Source organism: Euprymna scolopes, chromosome 43, assembly GCF_053919585.1.
Source record: "Euprymna scolopes isolate OS-2025 chromosome 43, ASM5391958v1, whole genome shotgun sequence".
NCBI classification, from domain to species: Eukaryota; Metazoa; Mollusca; class Cephalopoda; order Sepiida; family Sepiolidae; genus Euprymna; species Euprymna scolopes.
In genome coordinates, this window is record NC_136524.1 from 63940692 (window position 1) to 63965698 (window position 25007).

At 35.1% G+C, this 25007-nt stretch overlaps 1 protein-coding gene across 4 annotated transcripts in view; it reads right to left on the bottom strand.

The window, feature by feature from the left end:
• Positions 1-25007, bottom strand: part of LOC145268374 (protein WWC2-like) — a 162783-nt gene that overhangs the window by 14701 nt on the left and 123075 nt on the right. For all 4 annotated transcript variants that reach the window (XM_080123929.1, XM_080123928.1, XM_080123926.1 and 1 more), the window contains 4 exons: positions 22490-22711; positions 15680-15775; positions 14094-14259; positions 10405-10478 (listed from right to left, as the gene is read on the bottom strand). In XM_080123929.1, coding sequence (XP_079980055.1) covers positions 10405-10478; positions 14094-14259; positions 15680-15775; positions 22490-22711 — 558 coding nt within the window. The remainder of the gene's footprint in view (positions 1-10404; positions 10479-14093; positions 14260-15679; positions 15776-22489; positions 22712-25007) is intronic.

Below are 25007 nucleotides of genomic sequence, written 5' to 3' on the forward strand. Positions count from 1 at the left end.
AACTGCTTTTTTTAATTTTTTTTTTACCGGAAATGGTCAATCTTTAAAACACTAGTAAACAATTAAAAATAAAGGAAAATCATAATTATAATCATTGTATAGTAATGCCAATGAAAAAAAGTTACTTGTGCAGAATACAGGCAGTGTTATATTTCGGAATCTTTTTTTTTTGTTGATTTTAAGATGAGAATATATTTGGATCATTGGGAAAACTGTTCTCATCCTAAGTGCTATTTTCACAACATTTCAACTGATGTGACTTATGTCCTGGAACAACAGTGAAAATAAGAACAATCAAGTCAAGGTTCGGTTAAGAAACAAGTGTATTAACAATAATGTACAAAGATAGGAAAGTGTGTATATCTGCTGGACACTCGGCTAGCAGTTGAAGTGCAGTCGCATCTCTCACTGGTGTTGGAATTACTAGCGCTATTTATAGTGTTAATCGGTGTAAATTCCTCTGTTCAAGGAAGGTCGGTATGACAGTAACCTTTGTTCTTCAGATATCTCTTGTCAAACTCCTAAATCTTTATATTATTTGGATTCTTCAGACAGTTGTTCTCATCTTGAGTGTTAGTTGCATAGTGTTTCAATCAGTGTAACTTCTGCCCGTCTTTAGGAATATCTTATTGAACTCTGGAATCTTTCCATCCAACTCTGAAATCTACATGAAATTTTGAACCTTTTAACTCCAGAAGAGTGTTATGAAGAACAGAATTCTGTAAGAGTTCAATTCTCAGTGCAGGCAATAGTTAGAATACTATTGCAAATCTCTATATAAATAAAATGAACTCATTTTTCCCCTCCGACTTTGACCTTAATAGGATTAAAAATCATGACATTACATACAAATGTAATGCGTACAAACTGTAGCACATTATCTGAGGTATGTTATAGGCCTATTACCTCTACAGTTCCTCGACAATGGTACATTCCTATATTTTTTTCCAGCGAGTCCACTGCCAAAATCGGTTAGATTCAATGAAAGTTTCAACATTTTTTCTCTCTATTAGATTCCTCCTTTCCCCGCTCCGCATTTACACCGCAGCAGATGCGTTCACAAGGAAGAGTATGAGGAAACACCGGTTTGGAATTTTACAAGGTTGTTTTTGTTTTGTCTTTTTTTATCTTTTTTTTTTTTTTTTTTTTACTGATTTATGCTTTGTTTTTCCCCATAATAAAATAGAAATAAAAACACAAAAAAAAACAAAAACAAAAACGCGATTATTATTTTCTACTTGCTTTTTTTTTTTTTTTTTACTTCCAGTTTTAAAGACTCTAACCGTGAAATCTAACTATGACCTTTATTTATTAGTGCTTCGAACTAAGCATTTACTTTTACAAAGAATTCATTCTTTACTATTTATTATTAGAACGCAATGATAAACCAAACAAACTTCACTGCAGAATTGAACAAACTTCACTGCGGAATTGATATTTGACCTAATTCACTTTTTAGTTAATTCATCACATTTTTTTCTTTCGTTTTTTTTTTTTTTGGTTTTCACCGGACCGTTCGTATTGCATCATGTTCATTTTTTTTTTTTTTCACAACATTGTTTTTATAATATTCAAACAGGGTTATTACTTTGTTTTGTTTTTATTTTACCCCCCCCCAAACCATACACGCCTCTAAAAACCCGGGCAACGCCAGGTACCCCCCACTAGTTAATATTTATACTCTGTCATGGCTGGTGGAAGAAGAGAATGCTATCCCTGTAGATTAAGTATAAGGTTCCATTCAAAACTCTAGACTCAAGTTTGACAAGATATACCTGAAAAAGGCTGGAGGTTACATTGGCTAAACCGTGAAAATAACACTCAAAATGAGAACATTGTCAGCAAATTCTAGGTAGGTTACATAAACTGCCAAAAGGTGCTGGACGAAAAGTCTGCTTTTCTTTTTTTTCCAAAAATAATAGCCAATGTTAAAATGGTAGTAAACAGTTACAAATAAAAGAAAAACAATTATGATCAAGGCGTCATTCTACGGCAATTTTAATAAAAAAGTGTAGTTTACAGATTGTGCTGAATTAATAACATTTAAAAAGTAATTCTTAACATGGTGAGGGGGGTATTTTATTTACTGTGGACTTTCACCTAACAATTTAATAAACAAACAATACTGTTTACCTATAATTTTCTTATAAGTGTTTCAGCACCTTCCAACGTTTTATGTAACCTGTTAAAAATATGTTGACAATAATGCGGACCGTATTCTGCATTAGTAAAGAAATATTTATTGAAATACGAGTACGAGTCAGGTATTATTTCCACAAAACTGAATGTCACAGACTATGATAAAAGAAGAGTAGAGAAAAGTCTACTTGGTGAGAGTTTCCTGTTTTAAAATTGGAAACTGGGTTTATAAAAAGAAAACGGTTCCTCATCATTTTATACCACTTGGATTTTAGCAGACTGTTTAATTTCACTAGTAAACATTTGGTGCATACATGTAGAGGCAAAGGTGAAACTTGCAGTTCCAAATAATTGTTGATATACCTAAATATCAGGGAATATTACATACGTACACCAAAAATTAAGAAAAAAATTATCGAGTAGAGTTTTAATTTAAAATAAAAATCAGTTTTATCGCATTTTGCTAATCTGTCATTGATAAGAGCAGACATACTTATAAAACAGGGGCAGATAAGTCAGTCCATCATTTAAACAAGTAATAATCAATGGCAGATCAGCAAAATACAAAAATAGATTTTTATCTTTAAAATTCTATTTGATAAGTTGTCCTAAATTTTGGTGAGGATATTTATTTTTGCATGATACTTAAGTATATAAAATTTTTTTTACTTGGAATGTGATTTTCATCCATGACCCATACTATATAAGCACCAAATATGCAAACATTTTCTTTGACAACTAAGTCAAAAGTGACAAGGTCATAAAACTACACATAATCACCTAAAAAAAGTAGAATGTCTGATTATGCATAATTAAAAAAATATTCCAATTATATAAAAAAGAAACTGATTTCATTATTTGAAGTTGAAAAAAAAAAAAAAATGACAGACGTGTAATTAAGCATAACTGTCTATAAGAATAAATGAAGCTACACCTGTAGATTACAGGGGCTAGAAGGCACCCCGCTTTCCTACTGACGTGGAAATCTCCTTTTTGGTTTAGATGGGCCCCCGAGTCCAGTGGAAAACTCAACCATCTGAGAATGGAAATGATCAAAAGTTGCTATGACTAAATATGGCTACAAAACCAACCCTAACTCTAACCTGTAAATGTTAAGACCATATGATACAACACTGACTTGTCTGCCCTCTACTGCTTAAGCAGTACAGCTTGAAAGATCTTGCAGAGTACATAGATAATGCAAAAAACTAAGTGAGAAACTGTTGAATGGTGGCCACACAGTTCAGAGATACACAAAGGAGAATACCTGATCCTTTAAAACATGGTTGTTGTCACTTCAGCCCGAGAAAGAAGGGGCAGTATTTTGATTACCAGCATAATATCAACACAGACTCCTTTTATTAGGGTCGGAGACAATATCTTGGATGTTGAGAAAATTGTGATATCTTTTCAACCTAAGATTGGTTCAAGGCTGCATATAAATGAGCTACTTCTGCATGCCTTGCATCAAATGTGTAGACATTGATTGATTGGTTTTACGGCATATCAACCTATGTGGTCATTTAATGCCGGAGTCTTTTTTTTAAAAACTTTTTTTATTGGGAGGGGGGGGGGGAAATGACTTTTTCAGCCTTTCCTCCCTTTTTTTATAAAATTGAACTAAGAAATTAAATGTTGTATTTATACATGGATGTGTATATTTGGGTGACTTTAAATTTCCTTAAATTTTCTTATATAAATTTACTTTCCTTAGGTATGCTAGAATATTTGCTGAGTTGACCTTTTCAAAAAGGTCTTCCATATTGCTTTCTGTATAATATAATTTTCTAGTTGGGGCAAGGTCATCACACCCAACTAGGATATGTTTTACTGTGAGTGTCTCCTGGCATGGGATGCACTCTGGCGCCGATTCTCCATTTAGTATATAAGAATGAGTAAAGTTGGTGTGCCCTATGCGCAGCCGAGTCAGTATCACATTTTCTCGGCGTGATCTCTTGATATCCGGACATCGTTCCTTAAGTTCGGGTTTGATTGAGTATAATTTGTTGCCCTCTTGCTGACTCCACCGCAGTTGCCATTTTTCCTGTATGTATGCTTTTATCTGGGGTCTAAGATCAGTATGTGGAATCTTAAAATTGTCAGTTGGAAGGTGAGAAGATCTTTTTGCAGCTATATCTGCCCTGTCATTGCCTTTGATCCCCACATGGCTGGGGATCCAGACAAGAATAATGTTTTTAGTAGTTGAAAGGATATTGATTTTTTCTATTAATTTTGTTGTTAGTGGATTTTCTTGTTTTTGATTTTGTATAGATAATAGGACTGATAGAGAATCAGTGAGAATGATGAAGTTTTTGGTGGTTTCCTCTGAAATTATGTTGAGTGCTAGATCGATAGCTATAGTCTCTGCAGTGAATATAGATGCTTCATTTTGAAGATTTCTCTTCATTGTGGTTTTATGGTACGTTGCTGCACATCCAGTGTGATTGTTGCTTTTAGACCCGTCTGTGTAGATAAAGGTGTAGTCTGAATATTGTAATTTTAAATGTTGAAGTTCGTCGTGGTATTCAATAGGGTTTGTGGTAGATTTGGACTTTTTGTTTAGGTTGAGTTTTATTTCAACTTGTTTCATGGTCCATGGGGGTGTTTTAGGCAGTATGAAGTTGTTAATGCTGGAGATTGGAATTTTCGATTCTTCAATGCTTTCCTTCATTCGGAGCCCGAACGTTTTGATAGTTTTTCTTCTCATGTTAAAGAGTTCTTCATATTTAGGATAGAAGGTACATTGGTATGCAGGGTTGTTTGGGCAAGACTTCAGTTTCAGTAAATATTGAAGGGCTAACTTTTCTCGCCTTAGATCTAGTGGGGGTTCGTGTGCTTCCGTGTATAGACTGTTCACGGGGGAAGTTCTGTATGCTCCTAGGGCTAATCTTAGGCCAGTATGGTGAATAGGGTCTAAGCTTTTTATATATGATGTTCGGGTTGATCCATATATGAAACAACCGTAGTCTAGCTTTGAACGGACTAGTGCTCTGTAAAGTTTAAGGAGTGTTTCCCTGTCTGCACCCCAATCGGTATGTGCTACCACTCTCAAAAGATTTACAGCTTTGTTACATTTTTTTTTCAGATAGTTTATGTGTGGGATGAATGTTAACTTTTTGTCAAATAAAATCCCTAAGAATTTGTACTGGTCAGTAACGGGTATGGGCATTCCTTCCATGGTTAGGACAGGATCATTATGCATGTTCTTTAGTTTGCAGAAATGCATGCATTTCGTTTTTCTTTTGGAGAATCTAAATCCATTCTCTTCCGTCCATCTCATTACTTTGTTTAAGCACAATTGAAGCTTCCTTTCTATTATAGATATATATCTAGATCTACAGCATATTAGGAAGTCATCCACATATAGGGAGCAATCTACCCCAGGGTTAAGGTTTTTTACAATGTTGTTAATTCGGATACTGAACAGGGTCACTGACAGTATACTCCTTTGAGGTACTCCATTCTCTTGTTCTTTCAAGTCCGAGAGAGCTGTGCCAACCTTTATTCTGAACAGTCTATTTTTAAAAAAATTTTCAATAAAAATTGTCATTCTGCCTTTTAGTCCAAGCGCCTTCAGATCCCTTGTAACACCGTACTTCCACACAGTATCGTAGGCTTTTTCCATGTCAAAAAACACTGCTGTTAAATGTTCCTTCCTTACAAAGGCTTCTCTGATGACGGTTTCAAGTCTGACTATGTGGTCTATTGAACTTCGGTTTTTCCTGAATCCTGTTTGAAATTCTGTAATAAGATTCTGTTTCCAGGAACCAGATTAGTCTTTTGTTTATAATCCTTTCCATGGTCTTACAAATGCAGCTTGTTAGAGCTATTGGCCTGAAATTCAATGGATCTGAGACGTTACTTGATTGGGATTGGATGTTTGAGTTTTCAGATTTGGGGATTGGTATTATTGTGGCCTCTTTCCAGGTCTCGGGTACGTTTCCACTGGACCATATAATATTAAAAATTTCAAGTAGGTATTTCATTGAGGTTTCTGGAAGTTTTTTGAGGATTTCATATGGAATTTCATCGGGCCCTGTAGCTGTGTCATGGGATTTGGTTAGCGATTCTTTTAATTCAGGCAAGGTAAGAGGTTGGTTGTATTTTTCAGTATTTTGTGATTTAAATAGAATTTTCTTTTTCTCTTCCTTTTCTCTAATCTTTTTGAATTTCTGTTTGTCTGTCACATGATGAAATTTTTGATAAATTATCTGCCAGGTTATTGGAAATGTCTTTTTGATCGGTGTATATTTTGTTGCCTTTAGAGATGTGGGATATTGGTGTACTACTACACTTTCCTTCTATTTTCCACATCATGTTTCAAACTGTTTTCGCCTTGGTATTCACATTAATTTTGGATATATAATTTCTCCAGGTTGTTCTTTTGGATTCCTTTATGATTCGTCTGGCTTTTGCTCTGTTGTTTTTGAAGAAATCCAGATTTTCGCTTGTTGGATACTTTTCGAATTTTCTCAAGGCAGCTCGTCGAGCTCTGATGGCTTTTCTGCATTCTTTTGTGAACCAAGGTTTGTTGTGATTGTTGGTTTTGGTTGTTTTCGGTATGGTATTATTTGCTATGTTTGTGAGTGTTTTAATGAAGTAGTTCAAATGGTCATCTTCATCATTCTTTTCGATAATTAATTGGTTTTTGCACTGTTCCTGGAAGTCTTCCCAATCCGCTTTATGTAGGTTCCATTTGGGGTTTTTTTGTTCAGTGCTAGTACTTAGACTTTCCAGGATGATTGGGAAATGATCACTCCCACAGGTGTCATTGTGTACTTTCCAGTCATAGTCCATATATATGGAAGGATCACATAAGGTAAGGTCAATGGCGGTGAAAGTACCTGTTGCTGGGTACATATAGGTGTAGTTTTGATTATTAAGGAGGCATAGATTATTTTTATTTATTATGTTTTCTATTTCTTTTCCTTTTTTATTTGTTTCTTTACTTCCCCATATTACATTGTGACTGTTGAGATCTCCTAGTATAAAAAAGGGTTTAGGGAGTTGTTTTATTAATCGAGTTATCTCAGTTTCGTTGATTGTATCTTTTGGAGGGATGTATATTGAGCAAAGTGTTATAGTTCTATGTAGAGTCACTGAAACTGCAATTGCTTGCAAGTTTGTGTTTATATTTATTTGTCTTTGAGGGACTTCATTCTTCACAAGTATTGATGTGCCTCCAGAAGCTCTGTCCGTATCTTTATTTATGTAGTTGTAAGATGTGTAGTGTTTTATGTTGATGGTATTATTTTCTTTCAGAAAGGTCTCCTGTAGACAGACAAGTGCTGGGCTCATATTTGTTATTAATAATGTGAGTTCATTTTGGTTTGCTTTTATCCCTCTGATATTCCATTGTAATATTTTGTTCATCATTTGGAATTGTGTTCAACTTCCATCGTCTCCAATCCCTCAAATCTATTTTCTGTCGGAGTCCCTGTTCGAGATATAGATCGGGATCTTTCTTTTCCTGTTTTTGTTTGTTTTTTTTTTTTGTCTGGGGGGATTTTTGATTCTTTTCTGGCTTGTGATGTGTTTGATGGTTGTTCGGTTGTTTTTGTAGAAATGGTTTGTGGTTTTTTCCTTTTGTGGTTCAGTAGTGTCTTTACTTAATATTATCCTTGGATTGGTTGCAGACATTGCACTATTCATTTTCCTCATTTCTTCTAATAGTTCTTTCATTTCCTTTATTAGTTTGCTTAGGACATCAATTTTCTTGTCAGTTGTATCCGTTACATGTATATGACCATTTTGATTGTTGATTGGATTAGTTTTTTTTGTTGCATCTGCATATGTTTTAGTTTTGATGATTTTCCTGGCCTCTGGGTAGGATATATTCTTTATATGTTTTAGTTTGGTCACTTCTTTTTCTCTTTTCCATATTTCGCAATATCTAGAGCCAGCGCCATGGTTTCCCAGGCAGTTGGCACACTTGAAATCTTTTCTGCAGTCAATGTGTGGGCCACTTTCTCCACATCTTCCACACACTGGTAATCGTGTGCACCGATCTTGATGGTGTCCAAACTTCTGGCACTTGAAGCATTGGAGGGGGTTTGGAATATAAATTTCTACATTTATTTTCATATATCCGACTTTCACTTCTTTGGGTATGGTGAGGGAATCGAAAGTTAGTATATATGTATTGGTATCGATTTTCTCACTGTTTTTTTTAATTTGAACTCTGCGAACATCTAACACATTCTGTTTCTGTAAGTTTGTCCGGATTTCCTCCAAGGAACAAAGTGCAAGTTCGTGGCTTTTCACTACTCCTTTGCAGGTATTTAGGGTTGGATGTCTGTAGCATTTGACTTTGATGTTTTCAAATAATTTTAGTTTCAATATTTCTTTAGTTTGTTCTTCGTTATGGGTTTCTTTTAGTAGGCTGCCGTTAAATTGTTTTTTAATAGACTTTGGTTTTAGAGTTTTAAGATTTTTTTCAATTTTAAAAGGTGATAGTTTGCTCAAAGGAGTTTCCTCCATTGATTCTATTACTACGAATGTTGAGTTCCTTGGTTTTATCGTCTCTTCGTCAGAGCTACTGATGTCAGAGACATCAGAGTGGGTTCTCTTTGGGTGGTTGGGTGGTTTTTGGGAGGAATAAGCCATATATTTTGTTTTCTTTTTTCGTCATCTTTGTTCCCCACCCACCTCGGAGTCCTATTTGGGAAGAGCCTGGGGGGAAACCCATTCACCCAGCCTCTACAGGGATACAATGATGATATAACCGACTTTGGTGGTATCATAATGTCTGTTCTCTCTTGATATTGCTATGGGATCTGTAGCAATCCTGAGGGGTTTACAGCCTCGTCATCGATATTCACACCTAATCGATTGACCCTCAGCCACCGCTTTCCATCATATATTAGGGAGTAGGGTTATTTGTGGGAGAGGGGGGGATGTGTTGTATTAGTAGTGAGTTTTTGGAATGGGCAATATATGGTGGGGCTTGGCGTGACTGGCCGATTGGTCGGATCGGGCCTCTCCGACCGCCCGTCTAATCGAAGTAAGGGCCAAAGTAATGTGTTGCGGTGCCTAAACTTCTATGTATCCTGGTTTAGGTTCGCTCAATCACCAGGATCACGTCCTAAGACTTTACGGGTAGCAACCCACGGCTAACTGGTTGCCCCATTGAGGGATTTTTACCCTCTGCAGGGGGACAGTCGGTTTGTTCTCATGCCCTACCGACAGGGCAAAAAAATAAATAAATAAATAGATAATTTAATAGAATATGTTTGTTTTCTTTCTTTTTTTGTTGTTTCTTTTCCTTTTTAAAATCTGTTTCTATTTAACCCATAGTTGGGACCCTAACAGGTACTACCACTCCGGGTCAGGGTGGACCTGGGAGCAATGGCAATTAAGAGGTGGCTCCACACTCCCCAAGCCCGTAAGCTGGACCTCACCATCGGATGTAGTTTAAGGTCATATCCAGGACCGGGAGTAAGGTAGGAAAAAATAAAATAAAAAGGGGGGGGGGAAATAGGCTGTTGTTTTTGTTTTTGCAGAACATAATTAAGTTTTACAAAAAAGATCAGAAAACAAAAAAACGTCAATGTAGGTGCATTTCGTCTCAGGAAGCCACAGGGCAGCCTGATCTGGTAGCACCAGGTGTAGACATTGATGCAGTCTCACAGATGTTAAACTGAATATGATAATGGATGTATAGTTAACTTCATTGTTATATTTTCCTTTAAATTGTTTTGGCCTTACTATTAAAAAAATTTAAAAAAAGATATGCAAATTCAGTTTCTTGTCACGTGATTTTGCACGTGTTCCTTTTTCTTTAAAAACTGAGTTCTTTCTCTCTTGCTTTAGTAGCTGTGAATTTTGTTCAATAAAACCTTGGAAAAAGGTTTTGTTTTACGTCTTCATTTACTTACAACACTACAATTTATTGAACAAAAATTATTTCTCTTATGGAGACTATCATTCGTCTGGACAAATTTGACGTATCTCCGGCAGACCCTCAGGCTAGCAAGCTTTGGAGATTGTGGTATCGTAACTTTGATTAGTATTTATCAACTATTGCTTCGTTAAACTCTGATAAACTCGAAGTTCTTTATTTAAACATTGGTCCCACCATTGCTGACATTATCGAGGGTTGTTCAGGATTTGAACATGCTGTCAAATTACTGAAAGGTGTTTACGATAAGTTTGTAAATTAATTATCAAATTTGGCTCAAATTTTGACTAACCATTTGAAGGTTAGTACTTTATTAAAGAACAACTTACTGAGTGATGTACTAAGTTTTTCAGCAAATAACTTACCAGTCTGTCTGCCTCGGAGAGAAGTCTCTGGAAGTTTTCATCATCCGTTAACCAACTGGGTAATTCATTTTCACCTGAAAAAGAAATAAATTAAAAAAATGGCTATCTTGAACATTTCGACTCTTACGATTGTCAAATGTTATGTCACATAGTTTGATCTACTTCCTTATTGTATTATTTTGGTCTGTTTTTCTTTTTTGCATATAATCATTTGTTTCCTGATTTTTGGGATAAACAAAAATGCAAATGAAATATATTAATTTTATTTTATTTTTGTTTTGTGGTTAAAAAATATTACGTAACACATTACTGCCAATACCGCACTATCCGAATCTCAACGTTCTGTCAAAACTCAACTCCAAATCTAGATACTCCTTGCTCCTCTGACATACAAAGCAATAATAATGCCATCTTTGAAAAATTAGGCTTTTTATATTCAACTGGAAGATTCTCATTGCATGTCATGTGACAACATTACAAACATATAAAGAGAAAGGCAGCCATTTTTTTCTAGACTCTAGACTGCACACAAACAGATTTGTCCGAATTTTTAATCACATGTTCATCCTAAAATAAAGTATAGTTCTACTGAAACATAAGGGGCTATTGTGATAGAGGATAGATTTTTAAGACAACCTGGGTAGGAAGTGGAAAAACAAGAGAGCAGAAAGAAGACCTGGAGTTTACTTTTGGCAGTCTCATAATGTTATATATGGCCTTAAGCTGGTATGTAGAAAGATTAGGTACACTAGGATAAATTTTGAGAACATCATTTAAGTATATTTTCAGTGGGGATAGCATAGAGTGAAATGTACTGTGTACCCAGTGACTCAGAAAATAAAGGTCAAGAAGCTAAACAAGCTGGGTGCAGGCGTTCATGTCATAAGTTGTATCATGTGTCACTGATTTCAATTTGAAATGGTGTATTTTTAATCAGTTATCTGGAAAACAAGGAGATAATGTGTGTCAAGCATGTAGGGACAAAAAGTGAATTTGCTCAGGATCGCCATACATCGACAAACTCTAGTTCAAGAAGAATTTATTGTAGTTTTAGTCAAAAAATAATTTATAGAGTAATCTTTTTTGGTAAGAAAAATCTATTCCATCTCTCTTCCGGTTTGAAAGAAACGATTTAATAAAAAAAAGTATTTAAATTGCCAGCACTTTTCAAGTATTATTGTACACAAGTTTATTCATCAGAAAAGTCATGATTTCAGTATTTACCATTGGTTGATTGGGCCGGCTCTTTCCAACAAATTCCCTATGTCCTGAACACTAGCTGAGCAGGCACTGTGATTTGAGGCTGCTTCCATTATAAGTACAAGCCATTCATGGTTCCAGCAATGGACTTCATAAAGGTGGGAGCCCAGAATCAGTTCATTGTCATGTTTCAATGATTCAGGTTTTGAGTTGACCATCACATTTATTCCACCTTGATGGTGGACCTGGATCGATGACTATGGATCTGAGTGTTGTCAAAGGGCATGGCTGAACCAGTGATGACATCTGGTAAGTAGAGATTTTTGGAGGAAGTGGATCCTGCAGAGAGTACAAATTGTACTGTAGGGAACCAGCTGTTGTCTGAACACAGAATGCAACAAAAGGTACTGATGGCCAAATACCTTCAGTTTGTGTAGATCACTTACTCACACAGGACAAATCTCGCAGCAATAAAGGAGAATGGTGCAGACGAGGGTGTAGGAGATTCTGACTTTGGACAGAAAAAGGTATGAGCATTGCTGATGCGGTTGAGGATGTCTTCCTCTTTTTGGCCTGTTGCAGTGATGATAGAACTAATATATTTAAACAGATTAACCTCTTCAAGGGTTTCCATATTGAGAACTGGTTGTTTTTCATTTGAAAGAAGGCCTGCTATCAGTAACTGTCTTATTGATGTTTATCTTCATGCCGATCTTTGAAGTGTATGATTGCATCTTGTCAATGGCCAATCGAATGTTAGCAATGCTTTCACTTAATATAGAGATATCATCAGTGTAGTCAAGATCTGATACCTTATAGACCAGGACTTACTGTTACACGATGAAAGTTGGCCAGGGCATTTGATGTGATCTAGTTGATGGTATATTTGTAGGCAAGAGAACGCATCCTTGTCAGACACCAGAGTGATTGTCAAAGAAGCATGACTCCTGTATGGTCAGGAGTCATGCTTCTTTGACATTCACTCTTAGGGGCATGCCAATCAAACTGCCTAGCAGCCTTAAAAAAAAAAAAAAAAAAAAAAAAAAAAAAACTGGTTAAACATCCAACTACCATTCCTATTCTGGAAGGCCGGCTCTGACCATCTTCCCCTTCCCATCTGAAATTTTTTCACACCTGACTGATCCTTGCCTTTTGTTAGTGGTCACTATTTTAACTACTCAGATTCACCAATCAAAATATGCACTGGAGATCCAAAGTCTCCAAGTTCAAATACAGTCATTTTTCCAAGAGCTCCAAGGGCTCAACCTGCTTGAAAAGGGAGACCAAACCAACTGCCTAGAAGTCCTAAGAAAAACCTACTGTTTGCCTCACATGTTCAGCTCTAATGCCTTTGTCATACCCAACAGACTACCTCTACCACCACCCTTCCCACCTTAAATTTACTATATGACTCTGGCCTTTGTCAGCAGTCACTATTTCAACTACCCAGAAGTTGACTAGATATCTACTGGGGGGGGGGGAAACATCCAATCTCCATTCACAAGGAATTATCTGCAAATCACTTTTTTTTTTTAACAGGTTGGTTTCAGCATGATCCAGATTTCAAGGAGATGCTAATTTTACGTCAAACAAAGAAAATATTTTTTGGGTGGTCAGACTCTAGCCAGAGATTTTCAGTTCTGTGAACCTCTCTTCTTCCTTTGGCCAAGCATCTATCACCCATAACATTTGCCATTTGTATGCACCAACAAAGCAAGCTGTGTAGTGCATGTTTACAGAGATATAGGATATTGGCAGAAGTTTCTAGTCTGGTAGAGGAAGGCTACCTTCTTTGCATTTACATCTACTGATCCAAAACTCATCTATTCTTTCAACATGATCATACTGTTGAAGTCTCTGGTTCTATGCACATCTCCCTATTCTGTCCAGATTTAATCTCCCTCTAAGTCATCAGAATTAAGCTTGTCTTTAACACTTGCATCACATTATTCTCATATCATTTCTTCCCATATGACACATCTTCAAACCAATTCGCCAGATGTCACTTCCATACACTACCACTGTGTACATAGTTTAGATTGCCCCCCCTCCAGACTAACTATACAAAAAAAGGGGGGGGGATGAATAAGCATAAATAAACAAAAAATCCTGCAATATAAATCCAGACTAAAGATAAAAAATTAAAAGAAAAAAAAAAAATAAATATAGATCTGGACTAAAAAAATAAATAAATAAAAAATAATGAAAGCCTTTTTTAGACTATTTAATGTCAAATTTAGTAATTGTGAAAAAGTTTTCATTCTTCAGGTTCTTTATACCTTCAAATATTTATTCATGGTGTTTGGTTGGATTGTTTTGTTGTATAGATAAAAATTGTTGCTTTTGTTTCTGACCTTGCAGAACATGATTGAATCTTGCAAAAGGATAGGAAAAAACAATAACATCAATGTTTGGTTCATTTTAGATCAGGAAGCCAATATGTGGTAAACACCAGAGAAATGAAAGAAAATAACAAAAATACATGTTACCTCTCTCTTTTGCATCTTCCATTCCTTTCTTAAGCTCTTTTAATCTTGAGATATCATCTCGCAAATGACCGAGACGTCTTTGTGAGGCTTGAAGATCCAGCTCCAAGTCTACAGACGTGCGGATATGCGTTCGTCTTCCACCAGCAGAAGCTGTTGCTCCAGGCAACTAGAAGGAGATAAACAAATACATCAATCATTTTTTACAGAAAAGTAAAATAGTTACCTGTTCTGTCCTACAAGTTGTGGTCATGAACTACTGCGTAACCAATATTACTTTTGCATCAGGAAAGGAGTGCTCATTTTATGCAGTATTGAAGTGAGCAAAATAGCTATTTAGAAACTTTCATACATGCACACATACATATAACAAGATTGATGATGAAAATAAAATTTAAATCAAAATATTAATCCATCAATAATTCCAACAAGCAATTATAATAAAGAAAAATCCTCAACCAATGAATTTTCAAGATAGACTCTTTTCATCAGAGAATGAACATTAGTAAGACATGTATTACTGGTTAGAATAAATTTTTAAATATATATAAAATACTCAACCAAAAGGCATTTTCAATAGGATTAAATAGAATAAAGTGAAAGTCAAAATTAATTAATGAATCAAAGTATTCCTCAAAGTCTGAAAGGAAGAAGCTGAAATCCGAAGTGTGAATGGATTATATTGAAAACCAAGAAGTTTGTTAAAATGTGAATATATCAAATAACTAATGAAGTTATACTTCTTAAGGTCTGAATGAAAGAAATTGCAATCCAAGGTGTGAGTTGATTATGCTTTACTATCATCAACTCACACCTTGGATTGTAATTTCCTCCATTTGGACTTTGAGTACAATTCATTAGTTATTTGAAATGCGTTCAGTTAGTCAACAGAAAATTACAAACACAAAAGTAGACACAAGATGAGTATGTAATTATATTAAATGCATAAATTGTACTTGTTTCAGCATTCACCCTGGAGCAGTTGGTTTGGGTGGCTTCATCATAAGAATTTATTGCATCCTGAACGAATGCTGAGCAAGTGTGATGGTCCACTGCAGTAGCAGATCATGGTTCCAGTAGTGAATCGATAGAGGCAAGGGCCTATAATCAACTCCGTATCCTATTTGACCATTCTGAGCCAGGCTTTCAGCTTACCTTAGTGTTAATTTTTTTCAGCCTTAAGGTGGGGCTGGTTATTATCTGAGTGATGACAAAGAATGTAAACAAATCAGTGAAGCCATCTCAAAAGGAGAGCTTGTTGTAGAAAGGATGTGCTGCAGCAAGAACACGCAGTGACATTTCAGATGAACTGTTGCCAACAATCACAAAAGATGCAATGTAAACAGTGATTGAACACCAAGTTTTGTAGGTTGCTTACTTTCATCTCAGCCAGGTTTTATAGCCGTGCAGAAGACTGGTGGAGATAAGAGCATGATAATTGCCCTTCATAGCAACTTAGACAATTTTAGAAGCAAGTTTAAAATTTCATATTCATTTTACTTTTCTTTTCTATTACGATATTCTCCAAGGTCATGTGTGCCACAACAATAAGAGTCAAAATTTATGAAAAGTACAAACATTAAGTTTACCTTTTTCCACCTCAAACTTTGCCGTCCTGTAGAATTCCTTTGGAAGGGGCCACGTTTGTAAAGTGCCATCGAGCTGTCACTATCGCTTCGATTCAGCTGAAGTTGAAAAAGAAAACAGAAAACATTTAATTTTGTTAGAGTTAACTTCGTAATACTATTGGCGCACAGGAGCTAGTATGATTGTAAGAGCTAGAAGTGGATGTAGTAAGTTCAGAGATCTTTTGCCATTTTATCAGTCTAGCCCAGTTAAGGTCTAAAGTGTGTTGCAAGACTATGTCCTCTTTGTATTTAGGTCATGGTTTGCTCAACGATCAGGATCCCATCCTAAAACATCATAGGTCACCACTCACAACCAATAGGCGACTCTAATGAGGGACTTTTACTTTCTGTAGGAGAGCAGTTAGTATAATCTGATGCCCTAACTGGGTCAGAAAAGGAGTGGAGAGAAAGAAAAAGATAGAAAAAGGAGAGGAAAATTGTTTTTCAGAACATGAGTCAGTTTTACAAAAGGAAAGAAAAAAATACAATAATGTTCGATACATTCAACTCAGGAAGTTGATATCTTCAGACAGCCTGATCTGGTAGCACCATATAATTTCTGTGTGGGCCACTTATGACAACAGAACTGATACTACCCATCCCCATTAAAATAGATCAAATCAGTTTTTGGTATATTTCTGCAGAATAGAGACAGCGTCATAGTTGGCATATTCCGATCAGGTTACATAACCCACTGGAAGATGCTGCAATGCTTAGCCAATGAAATCAAAGTAATCAACAGTTGGCAAAAAGTATGTTTTGTTTATTAAATTTTTTTACGGTATATTATTAGATGAAAGTACAAAATAGTAAACCCCTTCTCCATGTTAAGTATGGCTTTATAAATAACTTTTTTTATTGAAATAATCATATAATATATTCATGATTATGTTTTTTTTTTGTTTCAGTAAACAAACAAATGAAAAAAAAAGAAAAGAAAAAGTTTTTGCTCAGCATTATCCAGTGGTTTATGCAACCTACTCAGAATATGCTGGCAATAACACTGTCCCTTTTTGCATAAGTCTTCAATAATTTAAAAATGCTTCAACTTTTTTTTTTGTCAAAAAATCCCCAGCATCCTAATGACAGTCTTTTTACTATCAACTAGTGATGGGATAATTCCATAATTTTCTCATATAATTACCAATTCTTTCCTAAATTCTTAGTTTCTATATAATTCTGATTCTTTTTTAATTTCCAAATATTTAGTTAAAGAGTTATTGCCTTTTTAAATTTTGGGATTCCTGTAAAATTCTGTGCAATGTATCTATATATTTTCACAAAAGTACATGTACACTTGTAGAGAAAAGGCTACATTATAAGATTGGATTTTTTTTTCATTAATCTTTTCCTCATAATCGATTGAGATTTAATAAATTCATTGCGATGTTTTCATCTATATTTTTCATTTGTGCCATTCTTCATATTTTATCTACCTGTATCATTCCTTTTAGTGCCATTTTTAACTAAATTTCTTATTTACTTTATATATATATATATATATATATATATATATATATATATAAGTATGTACATGTATGTGTGAGTGAGTTTATTTCCTATGAACTCCAAAACGGCTGCACAAGCAGAATAGGTTCCTAAATAGAGAAAGCAATCAATTGATTTGATTGAAAAATGAGCAATTTCACGGATTTCAATGACAATAAAAATATTGGGGGTGTATTAGGTTGACAAGTTGTTGCGGAATTTTGAATTCAAATGATGTATTTTCAAATAAGTTTTTATCATAATACCTTTATTTTATATTTTAAAGCGCATTGTTCGCTCTATCTAATTGTTTAAATTACAATCATTTTAAAACAATTATGTCTTCTTTTCAGAACATTTATTACAAGACGGAATAAAAGCAAATTTGCAAAATTTTCTTATTTCAGTTCAAGTTAGGCCAAAAAGCTACTGAAACAGTTCAATATTAACAAAGTGTTTAGCCCAGGAACTACTACTGAATGCACCACACAATGGTGGTTCAAGAAATTTTGTGGCAGCAACGAGTCTTGAAGATGATGAGCGTAGTGGTCAGCCATCGGACGTTGACAACAATAAATTAAGAGCCTTAGTTGAAGTCAATCCCCGCACATCTGTTCAAAAACTTGCTTCTGAATTAAGTGTAATATATACAATTTCCAACAATTTGAGAAAGATTGGAAAGACAAAAAAAACTTGATAAATGGATACCTCATGAATTGAATGACAACCAAAAGAAATTCTGTTATGAAGAAGTGTCATCTTCCCTTCTTTTATGCAACAAGAACAAACCACTTTGTGACCAAGTTGTGACTTCTGATTAAACTGGTGATGCTATGTTCAGTAGTTATATACTGAAAAAGCTCCACAGCACTTCCCAAAGCCAGAGTTATACCAAAAGGTCATGCTGACTGTTTGGTGGTCTGTGAGGGGTCTCATCCATTACAATTTTTTTTGAATATAGGCAAAACTATTACAGCACACAAGTATTGTCAACAAATGAATGAAATGCATCAGTAACTTCGACAACACCCAGCATTAGTTAACAGGAAAGGCCTAATTCTCCTTCACGACAATGCCTGACCACACGTTGCTAAACTGATCCTGCAAAAGTTGAATGAATTAGGCTATGAAACTCTGCATAATCCGCCATAATCTCCAGACCACTCATCTACAGACTACCACTTTTTCAAGCATCTTGACAACTTTCTGCATGAGAAATGCTTTAAAAACCTAAGCAATATCAAAAACGCCTTTAGCAACTTCATTGCCACCAGAATGCAAGATTTTTATATTACTGGCATAAATACACTTTCTTTACGTTGGCAAAAGTGTGTTGATTCTGATAGTGCTTATTTCGATCAAAAACTTTTTGTTTGAGCTAGGATATGTGCATCCGATTTTAAGTTAAAAACTGCAAGAACTTAATTGTTAATCTGATAGAACATTCGTTAATCCTCACTCAATTCTGGGCAATGTCTGATCACCCTGTTAGTTATGATAAAGATTTTAGTTTCAATGGTAGTTTAATAAATATTTGTCATTAACACTAGCAAGAGAAAATTAAGTTTAAAGAACAAAACTGGGAGAGGAGAAACAAATACATATCAAAAAGGAAAAGAAATATTGTTATTAGATCCAACAGATCCTAGTGTCAGAAAGAGTTGATTTGACCTTTGTTCCATTTAATGCACCCATCAACTTTGACTGCTTTGACACTACTGATGATTTTATAAACAACTTGGCCCTTTCATGCTGGCTAACATTTCAAAATGGATAGTCACCATACTGCTGTTAATGCAACACCTTGAATTTATGTGTCTCCCCACAAGAACTAGGGAAATCTAGCACAAAAAGGATACTCATCAGCATTCCACATATTTACTATTTTATCAATTAGTACTAGAAAATTGTTTTAACAAAAAAAAAAAAAATCGTTTCTAGAATTTGAAATAAATCTACTCAAATATTCCAGATTCCAATAAATTAAATGTTCTGATTGTTTAAATTTCTGATACTGATTAATCATCTAAACACTAATCCAGGAAAATATTATGTATATACATGTGGAAATATTCTTTATTCACTTATAGTTCCTTTTTATATATACCAATCCTTATTTAAGAAGCTCAATGTAATTCAAGAGCAATATAATGAATAAATGACAAAAGACTATATTCTAAAGTTCATGATGTTGACCATCATATAATTTATTCCTTTAATTCAGTTGACATTTACAATTCTTGACAGTATATATTTCATAACACAAAAGCAATAATTTAATTATTATACAATCAGGGAATCTATTTTGCTCTTAACTGATCATATATATGTATACATATACATAATACACCTACACACACACTTCCTCAAAATCTCTGGGAGATGGGAGACTAACATTTGTAGCTATGGTTTCAAATAATCAAAAATAACAGCAAGGGAAGACTTGATTTCAAATATTTCTCATGTTATATCTCTTATCTTTGAAAATAGGGTACAATTATGAATATTTCCAGTATCAAATAATTCTTATACACTGTGAAATTTACTTTATGTATGAAAACCAAAGAGGGGGGATATAAGATATGAGAAATATTTGGAATCAAGTCTTCCCTTGCTGGTATTTCAGATCATTTGAAACCATAGCAGCAAGTTTTAGTTTCCCCTCCATCAAGGCCAGAGGTTTTGGGCAAATATCAGATATTTTGTAATCTGTATGCAAAACTAGGAAAACAAATGGCTATGATTGAAACATTGGTAAATTTCCAGTATCTTTTCACCCTCAAGAAATCCTTTAAAATTACCACAATTACAGGTTTCCGAGGGTGCTGAAAACAAAAATAATGTTTAAGATTCCAGGAAACAAGTAGTTTCCAAGGTATGGAGAAATTATATCACTTTTTCTATATTAATTAAACATAAAATGGACACCCACTTTATAGGTACCTTTTTTGGGGGAGGGGGGCAACTTTTGTTTTCAGGGGTAGTGTTTATTTGGTAATTGTGACCTGTTAGACCAACACAAAACCTACCTTAAAAAAAAGGTGTGCTGAAAACGAATATCACATTTAAATTTTCTGCAAATAAGTATTTTGCTGGGTATTAAGCAATGTAACTCTGTTATAAGTAGTGGCCATTGTTGTATGCGCAAGCAGGCACATGTTTTTGCTTAATACCCTGAAAATTACTTATTTGTAGAAAATTTAAATGCCTTATTCATTATCACCACACCCAAAAACCTACAGAAACAAGTTTTTATGTCAGATTTTGTGTTGATCTACCAGGCCACAATAAACACCACTGCCAAAAAATAACCTATCCAAAAATGTGCCCATAAAGTGGGTGCTCATTTTATGTTAAATTAATATAGAAAAGTGATCCCTCACTTTTTGAAACAAAGTGTGATCCTCAAGGCAAATATCACATGGCCCACTACACAATTCAGGTCATTAGCTTTCCAATGAGCCTTTGTTAGATTCTGATCAATAGTTGCTGAGTTTCTGCACTTATAAAATTGCCCCAAAAAGATATATGAATGTCTATACTCGTCACCAAATTAAATACTGAAATGCTCATATCTTTGGTTCTATGGGAGGAAACATGAAAACTTGCAAGCTTTTTGAAGATTATAATACTATTTTATGGTGAAAATTTTATGACTTGATTAAAAAAAGCCTATATTTTCAAACCAATAAAATATGCCCAAATTTGCCTACATTTTTATATATATGGTGTCCTGGCAAGCAGTTTTAGTTTCGCTGCTTTGGTTGTCTACCCTACATTTGTCAGTTTTACTGCTTCGGTTGTCTCCCTCTGTGACCTTACCAGGCCACTAATATATATATATGTGTGTGTGTGTGCGTGGATATATAATTTTTTCAATTATATTTCACCTTTTTTATATTAATTCTTAATTTATGAAGATCAATGTAATTACTAGGGCTATGACAACAGAATATTCTTTTCATTGTTTTGACTCACGAGTATATATCTGACAGTCAATTAACCGAGAACCACATCACTTAATAAAAAAAAGCATATAAGCTATCAACAGATACACTCAAGAGTCAAAACAATGAAAAGAATATGCTATTGTCCTAGTAATAACAGAGCATATAACAAACACACGACAAAAGTCTATATTCTAAATGTCAAGATGTTGACCATCTGACAATTTATTCCTGTAAGTAGGTTGACATTACAATTCTTGACACCATCTGTTTCATAGCACAAAATCATTCATTTAATTATTATATCAATCAATGAATCTATTCTGCTAACTCATCAGAAGAAATAGTAGCTATTAATCCATTAAAAGAAAAAATTTGGGCATGATTACAAAGAGAAGTTGCAATTATTTTTTATTTTATTACACCATTTTTTTCAATGTCAATGTAATTAAAGAAATAAATTTTAAGATTAACATCATGAAATTTGGAATATAGACATATATATATATATATATATATATTTTTTAATGGTGAATAAAAAGAATCCATGAGTTTAAAAAGATACACTTAGACACAGGTCAAGATTACATTGAGAGAAAAATTATAGGAATAATACTCAGGATGAAGACAATAGTCTGAAGATGTTTAAATAATCAAAATAATACAAAACTTAAGGTGTCTGTGGGTGTTTGCAGTTTACTGAAGATGGAATGCTGCATCTGGGGTGGAACTCCTAAGAACACTCTTTCCTGCCTTGGAGGGGGGGGGGGGTTATCCGGCGTTGCCCGGGTGTTTGGAAGTGTGTGTTTTTGGGTAAATCAAAACAAAAATTGTTGCCCGGGTGTGTTTTTAAAAAAAAAGTTTTGGTAGGTATGTAGGAAGGATTGAACTCTAAGCCTTAATGCGCAGTTGGAAACTAATAAAGTGTGAAAAAAAACAAAAAACAAAAAAAAAACATGTGACGTTTAACGGAAACAGGTTTGAATTTATTTAAGTAAGATTAAGAATTGGCAGGTACTTTCAGTGTGGGGCAGTATTTTATTTACTGCGGGTCTGTTCACTTTATACGAAAAAGTCGAATCCACATGTGGCGATCGAAAAATGTTGAATATTTAACTTTTGAAAGTCGGGCAAATTAAATAGACAGGCGACCCCCTGTTAACTCGTAGATATTATGATCTAGACGTGATATAAAAAGTTTTAAGAACTTGTGAGCCGACCAATGGCTTCTCGGAAAAAAGCCTTTCTGACATACACGAAAACGCACACACACCACACACAAACATTTTCGCTTTATATATATATATATATATATATATAACTTTTTAAAACATACCTTACAAACATAAGCACTGCCTTGCCGGTCTGCAGGAGAGAATGTCTGAGAACGTCTGATTGTGCTTTTACGAACGTGTTCCGTCGTCCGTTTCTTCACTTTGCATATCTCAAATTCAGCATCTGTATTTGTTCCACGGTCACACATTTTAATTTCATCAACAGTAGCAGCAACCCCAGCCGATTGATAGTTTTCAAACATTAACCAACCCACGGACAGATCCTAGTAAAAAGAAAAAAACAAAAACAAAATTAATTCAAATATGAGCAAAGTTAACTGAAGTTGATATTTATGCAGTGAATGACCCACTTTTTCAGTGATGTCTCTGCATATTCTGGCAGCTTATGTAAACCACTGGAATATTTTGAGTGCTGATTGCTTAACAAAAAAAAAAAATAAATATTCATCATACAGTAATTTCAATAAAATAATATGTAAATACAATAAATAAAAATCAATCAACCTAAGTTTCATAAATATTTCATTTTTTTAGTACTTTCATTTTTGTAAGAAATGTTACCGATTCAATTAATTTTTTTTTTTTTGGGGGGGGGGGGGTATGAAAAAGGATCTTTTTGTAAAAAAATATTTTTTTTAACATCGTTAGGGAAAGGCTAGACTTTCCAGCAGTCAGATACAACTGTGATCCTGTGCAGAATATACTTTATTATGGGAAGAAGAGTTTTGGAATTATGGTTTGGTACCATCACAAGGAAACTTTCTTGGTAGGATTATATCCTCTGAAGACCCAAAGTGGTTAGAGGAACCTTCTGATAATGTTTCCTTCTGTTGAAGAGCAATTCATCATCTGCTTGACCTAATTAAAGTCTACTATCTCTCTATCCACACTAAAGTCCAGGTGTTTGGTCAGAAGTCATGCTGCTTTAACATTCACTCTGGCATCTAACAAGGATGTGTTCTCTTGTCTTTGCTCTTAAAATACACCATCGACTGGATCACATGAATGCCCTGGCCAACTTTCATGGTGTAACAGTAAGTTGTGGTCTATAAATATTGGATTTCGGCTCTGCTGATGATATCGCCATATTAGGTGAAAGCATTGCTGACATTCAATCAGTCATTGACAAGATGTAATTGTACACCTAAAAGATCAGTATGAAGATAAACGAAATAAGACAAAGTTACTGATAGCAGGCCTTTTTCCAAATGAAAAACAACCAGTTATTCTCAACATGGAAACCCTTGAAGAGATCAATCTATTCAAATATCTTAATTCTATTATGACCGCAACAGGCCAAAAAGGCATCCTCAACCGCATCAGCAATCCTCATACCTCCTCAACTTTGATTATGGCTCTGGTCTCAAAAAGAAATAAAACTGAACACCAAAGTCAGAATCTACAGGCCCTCATTTGCACCATTCTCCTTTATGGCTGCGAGCCTTGTCCTATGCAGGTAAGTAACTTATACAAACTGGAGGTATTCGACCATCACTGCTTTCACCGTACACTGGCAACAGTTTGTCCCCAACAGTATAATTCACACTCTGTAGGATCTACTCCCTCCAAAAATCTCTCCTTTGGTTCATTACTGGTTCGGCCACGCCCTTTGATAACACTCAGGTGACTTCATCTGTGAAGTCATCGATCCAGCTCCACCAACAAGTTGGAAGAAATGTGGTGATGGTCAACTCAAAACCTGACTTAGGACAGTGAACTGATTTTGGGCCTCCTGCCTTTATGGAGTTGCTGCTGGAACCATGGATGGCTTGCAGTTAAAGCCAGTTCAACTGATCCAAGGTGAATGCCACAATCATCACCACAACAAACTGGACCTGCTATTTATAACTGCTGGGGACCAACTGATGCAAATAAATGTAACATGTGTCGCTTGATTACTGGTTACCTGGAGTGTTCCAACTAGACCAACTTAATAGCATTATCACTGTACAAGTTGCCAGAGATCACAAGGGATACCAGTGATTAACATTTCCTTTATTGATGTGAAGCACCGGCTCAATGCCTAAAGCTTCTTCAGCCATGTAATGATCCTAACAATATTTCAGGAAGAAATCAGACAGCACATGTAGAGTGAAAAGCTAGAGAATACATCTGCCTTATATAGGACTAGCGGGGGTACCCGGCATTGCCCGGGTGTTTGGAGGTGTGTGTGGTGTTAAATAAAAAAGAAACCGGGGGGGGGGGGGGGGAGTTGGTAGGATCGAACCCGACGCCCTGAGACGAAGTTTGAAAATAAAATCGGCCAGCCAGAATGAGTTACTGAAAGATGTTTGAATATTTAAGTAAGGACCAAATTGACAGGTGCGCGCACGGAAGTCGTCGAGCGTTAGGACGATGACATCAACGACCAGGTTTGTTCGTTATAAGCGAAGTAAAAAAGAAAACAATGTTAAAACTTAAGCAGGGGTGGGGGTAATCAAAACATCCCAAAAAAAAAAACAAAAAAAAAACAAAAAAAAACAAAAAAAAAAAACTAACGTAAAGCAAACGAACGATCAAAACAAAAACGAACACGTGAAAAATGGCTTAAATAAGCCT